At 42.3% G+C, this 12,097-nt stretch overlaps 1 protein-coding gene across 3 annotated transcripts in view; it reads right to left on the reverse strand.

Moving 5' to 3' along the window:
• The window catches only part of farp2 (FERM, RhoGEF and pleckstrin domain protein 2), a 153,311-nt gene that overhangs the window by 21,710 nt on the left and 119,504 nt on the right, over positions 1-12,097 (reverse strand). For 2 of the 3 annotated variants that reach the window (XM_078410601.1, XM_078410603.1), the window contains exons 20-23: positions 9,417-9,485; positions 6,564-6,653; positions 5,772-5,792; positions 1,422-1,504 (exon numbers count right to left, since the gene is read on the reverse strand). In XM_078410601.1, coding sequence (XP_078266727.1) covers positions 1,422-1,504; positions 5,772-5,792; positions 6,564-6,653; positions 9,417-9,485 — 263 coding nt within the window. The remainder of the gene's footprint in view (positions 1-1,421; positions 1,505-5,771; positions 5,793-6,563; positions 6,654-9,416; positions 9,486-12,097) is intronic. The other variant, XM_078410604.1, reaches the window with a different exon arrangement.

A 12,097-nucleotide genomic window follows, 5' to 3' on the forward strand; every position in this document is an offset into this window, starting at 1 on the left:
ACGCACCAGCAGAGTCTTTGGTTAACTAAGGAAAATGGTTTTTGGACATGAAGATGTCAGACCCAGCACAAAACGTGTTCTCAGGTTCCCTGCTCTTCCATATGCTTCTGAAACCTGGACATCTTACAGCCGGCACCTCAAGGCACTGAACAGGCTATAGCCAACACCGGCTTCACAAATCCTGCAAATTCATGGGATTAATGAGAAACCAACATCAGTGACCTCTTCCAGGCCATAATCCCAAGCAATGAGACCCAATTGGGTGGGCCATGTTGTTCATTTTCCTTATGCTCCCCAAATATAGAGTCTAATCCGAGCTCTGCCACTGGAAGAGATTACCAGTCAATAGACAATAGACAATAGGTGCAGGAGTAGGCCATTCGGCCCTTCGAGCCACCACCGCCATTCAATGTGATCATGGCTGATCATTCTCAATCAGTACCCCGTTCCTGCCTTCTCCCCATACCCCCGGACTCCGCTATCCTTAAGAGCTCTATCTAGTCAGGCAGAGGATCAACAAAGTATCTCAAAGGTCTTCTTGAAGAAATGCAACATCCCCACCTGCGCCTCGGTATCTCTGGCCCATGACCATTCAAAGAGGAAAGGAAGGATTTGGATCAAGGCCAGGCACTGGGAGTACACAGGAGCACCAGAAAGAAACTGACAGTCAGTCCACCTGATTGTCCTGTTAGCTACCTTCGATGGAAGAGTCTGAGGTTCCCAACCTCTTACATCACTCATCTCAGCACACAAAAAAAAACAAAGTTGTCCTGGATCCCGAGGGACTGTCCAACAAGAAGACTCCCACATTATACATTAACACATAAATATACAGTAAGGGTCACATGGTGATTGTCAAGATGCCAATATGTAATCTCATCTATTTATTTCCCATTAGTGCCAACATCAAAATAAAATACAAAAGTAATTTCACCTTAGGTCTACTCATTGAGGGGGAACCCTGAAATAACTCTACCTTCAAACCTTAACTTTACACAACCCCAGAGAGAGACTGTGGTATTTCTCTTATAACCAGTGTCCCTAGTGTGTGTGTATGATAGTGTTAATGTGCGGGGATCGCTGGGCGGCACGGACTCGGTGGGCCGAAGGGCCTGTTTCCGCGCTGTATCTCTAAATCTAAAAAAATCTAAAATAACCTTTGAAAATCTTCAACCTTTAATCAATACCTTGGGGTTAGTCTTCCCCCATTATTGGCCTGAGCCCTGTCACTATTCCTTAGGTTCACCTGCAGAACATTACCGTGGGTTCTCCATCATCCCCCTACCCCCTCACCAGCACTGGCCCATTATCTTCAATGTCCTACAAGGAGAAGCTGAGGAAGGCAATTGTGAGAGCATATCAAAAACAAGACAAGGAAAAGCATTCCAAAATCATTCAAGCTAAATAAGTGAGAAACAAACCTTGCTGCTACAACGATAGTCTTCTGGGCAGAGTATATGGTGAAACAATGAGCAACAGCCCATTCACTCTCACTTTCCTCAATCTACCAAGGTAAAGTACAACAATAAATTTAAGCCACATCCTGGATCTACAACAATTGCAATCAAGATACATACGAAGTATTAACTGTTCAAGTTATGTGGTCGTCAATAAAGTTGAGAAATAGATTAAAATTAACAAGATAAAAGTGTAGATTCTCCAATTTACAGAAAGAGGAGAGAGAGGGGGCAGAGGGAGGGAAAGGGAGAGGGAGTGGGGGAGAGGGAGGAGAGGGAGGAGAGAGATAGGGAGAGAGGGGAGACAGTGAGGGTGAAGACAGAGGGAGGGGGAGAGAAAGGGGGAGGGAGCAAGGGGGAAGGAGCAAGGGGGAGGGAGAAAGGGGGAGGGAGAAAGGGGGAGGGAGAAAGGGGGAGGGAGAAAGGGGGAGGGAGAAAGGGGGAGGGAGAAAGGGGGAGAGAGAAAGGGGGAGAGAGAAAGGGGAGAGAGAAAGGGGGAGAGAGAAAGGGGAGAGAGAAAGGGGGGAGAGAGAAAGGGGGGAGAAAGGGGGAGAGAGAAAGGGGGAGAAAGGAGGGGAGAGATAAAGGGAGTAGACGGAGAGATGGAGGGAGGGATGGAGGGAGGGATAGGAGGAGGGATAGGGGGAAGGATAGGGGGAGGTTTAGGGAAGGGGGAATGGGAGGGGGAATGGGAGAGGGAGGGGGAGAGGGAGGGGAGGGGGAGGGTGAGGGGGAGAGGGAGGGGGAGTGGGAGGGGGAGAGAGAAAGGGAGGGGGAAAGGGAGGGCAAAAGGGAGGGGGAAAGGGAAAATTCCAGATTGCGGAGTTTTCCTAAAAGCCAAAAAAGAATCGTGATGGGGCTCGGGATGAACAGATTTGAAAATATGGCTGAGAATTCTAGAACTGAGGTTTGGTTTCACCAGTATAGATTAGCAAGCATAGAGCTCATGGACAATGGGACTTGGCGAGCATTGGGATATGAGCACACCGGGAATTACAAATTCATCCTGCAGGAGAATCTAGTGGATCTAATATGCAATAAAAATAAGATAATTGAAAAGATGAAACTGAAGATATTCTGCCAGACCTAATGTATTTTTTAATCTAGGGAACCATAGGTGGTAAAGGAAATAGCAAAAAAATTGTGATCTTCCACAACTCCCTTCATTCAGACTTCATGAGATAATAAAAATTACCATGTCACTCTTATTTAGCAAGTTTGAGAAACCAGGAACGTACGCGTCTATTACTCAATTGTGGGGGAAATGGTTGTGGAGTTTAGGTCACTGAGCAGAACAACAAATATGGACTAATCAGAGAGAGGCAGAATAGCTTTGTCAGAATGACTCACACCCAACAAATCTGGTTGAAAATACTTTGAAGAGGTACATCATAGGGTAATGAAAGACTTTGTTTATATGTACTTCAAGGAGGCATTAGAAATGATTTTAGACAAACAAGAAACTGCACATGCTGGAATCTTGAACAAAACTCTAGGTGCTGGAGGAACTCAACAGGCAGCATCTGTGGAGGGAATGGGCAGATGACATTTTGGGTCAGGACTCTTCCTGAGACTGATCAGAGTAAGGAAATATTGAAAGGATTCCATATTCGTAAAAAAAATGAAGACATGGAATCAACTGGTTTATTCCAAGCATCCAGACTTAGCTACAAAAGCAAAAGAAACACTTTTAAATTCCGTAAATCTAAACTGCTTGGAATGTTCAGTGGATTGGGTAACATTTGTAAGAAGGAGAAAATGTTTCAGGCCAGTCATCTTTCATTAGAACTTCACAATGAAAGGTCATCGATGCAAATATTCATTGTTTCTCTCTCCATAGATGCTGTCTGACCTGCTGAGTGTTTCATCAGTTTCCAGTTTCTGTTTCAACCCACACTAATGAACACGTGTTGGACAGACTACATCACCAGGATGCTCGATGATTGACTACCAAGGATCTTCTACAGCCAACAGTTCTCGGAAAGTACAAAGCAAAGGTTTTAAGGGCTCCCTCTAGTTAACTTTGAAGGATTGCATCGTCAAGATGTGGGACAAATATCACCATATATTTAGAAGCAAGGAACTGCAGGTGATGGTTTACAAAAAAAGACATGAAATGGTGGAGTAACACAGCAGATCATGTGGCATCTCTAACATGGATAGGTGATGCTTCGGGTCTGGAAGAAACATAAATTGGCTTGGGTCTGAAGAAGGGTTTCGACCCGCAACACAAAAATATGCAATTTTCTTAACCACATGGGAGGTCTTTCTTGTGATTAAAGGAACTGACAAATTAAAGCTGAACCCATGGCAGGGTAACTGTTGCAGGCTAATAACAGCTCACTATTAATGATAGGTATAAAACGAACAGCTAAAGAAAGGCATCATTTGTAGAGGCCTAGTCAGAATGATAGTCAGTGTACCGAGTCGATAGCTTAATGATGCAACTTCAAGTGGCACCTCTTGCTCAGTATGTCACAAGCAGAGGTGAAACATTAATTGACTTGATCACAGAAATCAAACCAACCAGTGACTGCATGGTCATCTTTTAACTTGAAGGGTGACCGCAACAGGTAGCAGATTGAACAATGCAGGCAGGAACAGAATGTTGAAAGTAACTGTTGAATGAAGTAAATATGTGAAGCATAAATGGAAAGTATGGTGATCCACTGTGAACTTTAGACTGAAAAATAAAATTATTTTCTAAATGGCCAAATACCTGATGTTATGGGGAAACGAGAGTATGGAAATGGGAATAAGGATCAATATAAAGAAATCACTAATAGGTGGTTAAAAAAAAATCTAAAATAATGTTAGTCTTTCTCTTTGGAAAGCTAGCATATAAAAGTATTTTGTATAAAGTATTGCAATGTATGAAAGATTCGAGCATACTGCATTCATTTCTGGTATCTGCACATCCAAAAAGATATATTGCCCTTGGAAAGAGCACGTTACAGATTCACCATAATTGTACCATGCTGGCACAGCCAACTCTACGCCTATATCAATCTCAAGGTCAAACTGGAAGAAATTGGGAGGAAGAGAGCTTTACAATGCAAGCTGCACATCGCCAGGATAGAATATTTGCTGCTAAAACTAACAGAGTATTAATTATATTAATAAAGTAATTCAAAAATAAAATACATCATTTTTATACTGTACTGATCTCTAGGTAGACTGCATTTGGAACTCTGCCCATTTTAACCCATTCATTTGGCGATGATGGAAAAGGTTCAGATATAAGTATGATTCCCCACTTAACAAATTTAAACTCTTCTGACTTGCTAGTGTACTAACTCTGAAGAGTCTGAATAAGTGACCCAAAACGTCACTTATTCCTTTTCTTCAGAGATGCTGCCTGACCCGCTGAGTTACTCCAGCATTTTGTGTCTATCTTCTGTACTAACTGTAAAGTATTTGAAGGTAAACTGATCTAACATCTTTGATCTGAAACACTAACTGTTTTTGTTCCCAGATGCAGCCTCACCTATTGAGTATTTCTAGTAATTTTTGTTTTATTTTAGATTTGCCGAATTGGGTGTTTTTTTCTTTTCGGAGGTGAACTAAGCAAAGAGGAACTCAGCAAGTAGATGAAAATTATGATACGGATACAATGGCAAGAGAAGATCTCAGACCTAACGACCTCCCCAGGCTCCTATGTTCCAATTGCAATACTCAGCCACCAACGTAATGATTTCTTTAATGAGTTGGAAGCTAGGGGTTAAAAGTTGTGGACTGGGAGTGAGAGAGCTAAGTCATGAATCATTCACTGTGCCGAGGAAGAAGATGAAGACCATTTCAGGAGCATTAAGGACAAGCAGATGAAAGCTGATCACAATTCAGCAAGAAAATGACGCAGGAGGAAGAAACTAATCAATAGGCCTAAGAGCAAGAGAGCTTAAGTGGGAAGGTTTGCAGCAGAAATAATCTAATTTAATTTAATTTAGTTTAGTTTACTCTTGACGGATGCTCCGAAGCACAGTGAAAAGCTTTTTGTTGCATGCTTTCCAGTCAAAGAAGAGACTATGTGCGATTACAAATAGGGGTCATAAGGCAGCAATAAGGTAATCAGGAAACATCTTACACAAAACCACACAGCACTATTAAGAACACAAGGGCAAAGAAGTCATTAAATGTATCCATGTCGTTAATTCACAATATATGCAAGGAGCTTCTAAATCTATGTTTACCTTACACAATGTTCTAACCATAAGCAGCAATTACACTAAACTAGGGTTAATTTTCCAATTTTATTGCTGCAGTAGGAAGCAAAGAATTTCAACGTACAGAGAATATGTTCACATATATACTCACCGGTGGATCCAACACTATCAGCTAGCATAGGTGGAAATGGAAAAAATATATATAATGTGTATCATCATGAGAAAGTTATGGTGCAATTAATCTCTGCAAATGAATGCTTGCGTTAAAGATGAACCAAATTATCTTCAACCAGATGATCCTACTAGCAATAGTGGAGCCACAGAGGTGTACAGCACAGAATGGAGCCCATTGACCTACCACGTACAAACCTGTCTTTTTGCCCATCCATACTATTCACATTGGAAAAATAAGTCTTTGTGCCTATTCCCCTCTGTTGGACCTAGTGTAATCCCCTAACACGACATTCAGCTCAGGATCACCTTGACATTAAGAACATCTACACCAGGTTGCTATTCATTGACTGCCGCTTGGCCTTAACACCGAACAAATTAATCTCTAAATTTCTAGACTTTGGCTTCCATCTGAAACTGGCTTTTGAACATCCAGACTAGCAGACCAGATGTGATTGGAATTGATTTTAATATTTCCTTCACTCTGACCCCCAACATTAGTGCTCCTCAGATTTGTATTCTGAGGCGCCCTGATCCTACCTACACTTTACGACCTCACTGGTTTCTGGAAATATAAAACTTTGTCAAACATTGCACATGAATAAAATAAAGGTCACTGGATAGGCATGGATAGATAATACAATACGGACATAAAAGGAAGACAGATAAAACCCTCCCAACTCAAGAGTTAGAGACCTCGGATTGTTGAACGAGATGAACAGATCCATTCTTGAAACTAAACCACGACAAATCTTCCTCTCTGAATACTTACAATCATTCCATACAGTGGTAGCTGGCCATGTACTTTAAACTGGTTGCTGCTCGTTACTCCTTTGCTGGTGTACAACAGCATGTCAGAAAACTGGAAAAGATGTAAAGCTGAGTGAGTGATTCTTCATTTACTGAGACAACAAATTAAAAGATATAATCAAATGAAACATTCAAGAAACAATAAGACACAGGAAAATACGAATCAAAACATCATAGATGCTAGAAATCTGAAATTAAAATAGAAAAATGCTGGAAATACTCAGAATATATGGAAAGATAAACTGTTCACACTTCAGGTCAGAGACCCTATGTCAGACCTGAGAAAATACAATATCAAAAGTAAAACCAATAGTGGTGACTGATTCTATTTCAATCAGGATGGAATTATATTGTGCTTTGCATCAGGATTGCTGTGTGGAGCACTGCTTATTTTGGTACTTTAAATAACGGGCAAACAGGACACATTTCTAAAATATAAGAGGGAAAGAGGGATTAAAAATGTAATAAGGAACATCCAAAATTATTCTTCAGGCAAAATGAATACGTTATGATTACTTTATTTCAGTCTTCACCAAATAAAATTAATTGAAATTTTGAATGGGCAAGATGGTAATAGAAGTCAGGGGACTATATATAGCCTGGTCAGCGGGTGGCAGCCTCACCACAAACTGTCTCGTCCCTTTCTTCTATTGTTGTTTTTAGTCCGTTTTATTTATATGTTTTAGTGTATCTTTAGTTTTATATTATGTGGTGGGTGGGTGGCAACTATTTTTATCGCTTCCATCGACGGAGATGTGACATTTTCCATATCGTATGTCTGTCCGCATTGCAGCCTTTACATCGTGGAGCTGGCGGTCCCTTTTTTAGGGATCGGCTGCGGGAGCTCAAACTGCAGGAGCTTCGACTGCCCCAATCGCAGGAGCCTCGATTGCCCCGTTGCGGGGATTCGATCGGCAATTGCGGGAGCTTCAATCGCCCCAAATGTGGATGTTTCGATCGCTCCGACCGCGGGAGAAAAGGAGGAAGAAGGTAAAACTTATTTGCCTTCCATCACAGTGGGGAATGTGAGATCGCCGAAAAACAAGATGGACGTGCTGCCTGCACTGGGGGGGACTCGGAGGGAGTGCCGTGAGTGCAGTGATCTCAGTGTTTGCGGGGACATCGCACCATGTGAACATCCTGGAGTCTGGTGCGAGTGTGGACGGCTTTCTGACTGTTCGGGTGGACCGGGACTGCAAAGAGAGAGACAGTGGTCGGTACAACTCTGGTCACATCACGATGAAAGAGCGTGTGTGAGGCCCGGACATTGAACTGATTGCTGTGGGTGCCCACTTATGCTGTGTGCCCTAGGGATTCTCACACGCCGCTGTGGTGGCTGTTTATGTTTAATCTTTATGTAATAATAATAATAATAATAATAATAATAATAATTTATTTTTTATAGCGCTTTTCCAAATGCTCAAAGACGCTTTACAAAAACAGTCAAGACATAAAAACAAACAAACTATCCTGACGGAGAAGCGGCGAACAAATAGCGCCAGCGTCCTCTCACGTCAGGGTCCGGCAGTAGACAATAAAGAACACAAGACACACAATTACAATTTTTAACACAAACAGCCATCACAGTGATTGCTCCAGGCACACCCTCACTGTGATGGAAGGCAAAGAAAAGTCTTATCTAGTTTTGTAGTTTATGTAGTTTTGTATCTTGTTGCTTTTACGGTATGACTGTGGTAAATCAAATTTCACTGTACACATGACAATAAAGGACCATTGAACCATTGACTGGTAAACTAAGAAGAGTGTCAAAGACAGACTAAATTTATTGCAAAGAAATGTGAAATGTTACACTTTGTTTGTAAGAATTAGAAGAGACATAAGCTGTAGGTTACAATTCTAACACAAGAACAGAGGGATTTATTTGGATGTGTTAGTTGAAAGTTACAGAGCGATAATGAAACATGGTATCCAGGTTTTATAAGTAGCGGCAGAGGATATAAGAGCAAGGACAGCATTATGAATGACTAAAAACACTAGTTCAGCACACCTGGAGTATTGTGACCCACGCTGAGAGCCACGCTTTGGAGAAGTTGTAAAGGAGTTTGTGAGGATTGGGAAGAAATTAGCTTGTATGATTCATCATCATATATCATCATATATATGCAGCCGGAAACAGGCCTTTTCGGCCCTCCAAGTCCGTGCCGCCCAGCGATCCCCGTACATTAACACTATCCTACACCCACTAGGGACAATTTTTACATTTACCCAGCCAATTAACCTACATACCTGTACGTCTTTGGAGTGTGGGAGGAAACCGAAGATCACGGAGAAAACCCACGCAGGTCACGGGGAGAACGTACAAACTCCTTACATTGCAGCACCCGTAGTCAGGATCGAACCTGAGTCTCCGGCGCTGCATTCGCTGTAAAGCAGCAACTCTACCGCTGCGCTACCGTGCTCAAGTGATGAGAGACTTGAATTACATGGAAAGAGTGAAGAAGATGGGTGTGTTTATCTTGGAACAGAGGAGTTTGCCTGGAAAGAGATATTTAAAATCCCGAAGGGTTCAGAGGGGATAAAAACAAATTTTCTCATTGGTCGAGTGATCAAAATCTGGGCGACATAGAATTAAGCTAATCATTCTGTGCCATAGAAGTAAAAGTGACATGCTTTAAATGTCTTTTTTCACAGCAAGTAGTTGGAGTTTGAATGCGCTTTTAGGAGGATGCCTTGGGGTTTAAAGCTGGATGGGTATCAGATGGGAAAGAATTTGCAAGAAATGTGAGCAGCCCTGCTCCATTAGGAACCCAAGAATCATATTTAGAGTACGAGTCAGAATTATGTCAGCACTTACCAGGAAAAACATCCTCTGTTGAAGCCCTTTTCTTGTAAGTTTATAGAGGCAGCCTTCCCGAATAAAGTCCTGAGGGAACAAAACCACATCAATATATAACTAGTGTAAGAAAATAACTGCAGATGTTGGTACAAATCGAAGGGATTTATTCACAAAATGCTGGAGTAACTCAGCAGGTCAGGCAGCATCTCGGGAGAGAAGGAATGGGTGACGTTTCGGGTCAAGACCCTTCTTCAGACCACCGACTGTGCATTATTCATTGGGCTAATGGCCCTAGACAGGTTTCACAGGTGAGCTTGAGTCACCTCCTGTATCATTCACATGAGAACATTCAGAAGAGCTAAGGATCTCAGTTTGTCCAGGCACATCGCCCTCGTGTCATCTGGCTTTCGGAGGTTCCACCTTCCGGTTTGAGTATTTTCCAGGATTGAGGGAGTGCTGCACTGTTAGAGATGCCATCCGTCAGGTGAAGCATTTAACTGGGTCGCCATTCAACTTGGATAGGCTGAGACCTTTTTTCATTGGAGCATTGGTAACTATTATTGAGGTGTATAAAATCACGGATAGGACAGGTTTAGAGGGATATGGACGAATAGGATAGGTTTGCAGGTTTAGTGGGGTATGGGCCAAATGCAGGAAGGTGGGACTAGTGCAGATGGGACAAGTTGGCCGATGTGGGCAAGTTGGGCCGAAGGGCCTGTTTGCACTCTGCAAGACTCTATGACTCTTTAACTCTATGAGGGGCATGGATCAGGTGAGCATTCAGCCTTTTTCCCAGGGTAAAGAATTACAAAACCAGAGGGCTAAGGGTGAGAGGGGAGAGATTTAAGAGGTATCTCAGAAAACCTTTTCACTCAAAGGGTAGTCCCTATCTGGAACAAGCTGCCAGAGAAAGCTAATAGAAGCAGATGCAATTACAACTTTTAAAAAACATTTGGACAGATATCGATACAAAGGGTTTAGAAGGGCAAGAGCCAAATGCATGCAAATGGGGCTATCGTAATGTGCCAACTTGGTTGGCATGGACAAGGGGGCTGAAGGGCCTGTTTCTGCGCTGTGCAGCTCTGACTTTATAGAGTGTCATTCACCAACGACCGTGGCAAGCAAATGTCCTGCTGCTCATCTCTTGCTTCCAAAGTGTGGAGCAATAACACAAAAAGTACTTCAATGCCAATTGCACCAAGAGAAAACTTCTTTGTTTCAATTTGTACCTCGTATCAGTACCCATACAACCAAAATCTACCTTGGCATTGGAACCCTCTTGTGCTACTAAAGATTTATTTTCTAATAGTGTCTTTTTGCACTAATGTCTTATTTTTTCCAGTCTTTTCTTAACTGTCTTTCAGAATTTGTGTAATTTATGTATAATTTCCTTTACACCTGCAAGCATGTGGTCTTAGCCCCCTTCTTTACTCCTTATACACCCACGACTGTGCAGCCAATTACAAATCCAACTCAATTTACAAATCCAACTCAATTTACAATTCACAGACGACACCACCGAGTGGGCCAGATATCAAACAATGACGAGACAGAGTGCACGAAAGAGACTGAAAACCTCGTAACCTGGTGTCAGGACGACAACCTTTCCTTCAATGTCAGCAAGACAAAGGGGATTGTGATCAACTTCAGGAAGTGAAGCAGTATACATACCCTGATATACATTGACGGTGCCAAAGTAGAGATGGTTGAAAGGGTCAAGTTCTTTGGAGTAAATATCACTTACAACTTGTCCTGGATCAGCCATTTTGAAGCAATGGCCAAGAAAGCACACCAATGCCTCTATTTCCTTAGAAGACTTTGGAAGTTTGGCATGTCCCCAACAACTCTCACCAATGTCTACAGATGCACTGCCGGAGGTATTTTATTGGGATGCATCACAGCATGGTTTAGGGAACAGCCCAGATCATCATCTAAACCAAACTCTCTTCCATCGACTCCATCTACACTATATGCTGCCACGGCAAGGCCACCAGCATAGTCAAGGACCAGTCTCACCCCAGTCACCCCCTCTACTCCCCTCTCCCATCAGCAAGAGGTACAGATGTGTGAAAATGCCTACTTCCAGATTAAGGGACAGTTTCTTCCCGGCTGTTATCAGGCAACTGAACTATCCTATCATCAACTAGATTGCGGTCCTGAACTTCCATCTACCTCATTGGAGACCCTTCGGATGATCTTTAATCAGGCATTACTGGACTTTATCTTGCACTAAACATTATTCTCTTTATCCTGCATCTGAACACTGCGGACTTGATTGTAATCATATATCGTCTTTTTGCTGTCTGGATAGCACACAACAAAAAAGGTTTTTACTGTACCTCAGTATACATCAAGTCAAGTCAAGTCAAATTTATTTGTCACATACACATACACGATGTGCAGTGAAATGAAAGCGGCAATGCCAGCGGGTTGTGCACAAAAAGAATTACAGTTACAGCATATAAATAAAGTTAATAAGTTACTATTAGTGTCGACAAAAATTTAGTCTCTGGGGTTATAAAAGTTGACAGTCCTGATGGCCTGTGTGAAGAAGCTCCGTCTCATCCTCTCCGTTTTCACAGCGTGACAGCGGAGGCGTTTGCCTGATCGTAGCATCTGGAACAGTCCGTTACATAACAATAATAATAAACTAACCTGATCTAAACTCATTTATGGTTTTGTGTGTTGTCTGTATCTAT

The sequence above is a fragment of the Rhinoraja longicauda genome, chromosome 13, assembly GCF_053455715.1.
Source record: "Rhinoraja longicauda isolate Sanriku21f chromosome 13, sRhiLon1.1, whole genome shotgun sequence".
NCBI lineage: Eukaryota > Metazoa > Chordata > Chondrichthyes > Rajiformes > Arhynchobatidae > Rhinoraja > Rhinoraja longicauda.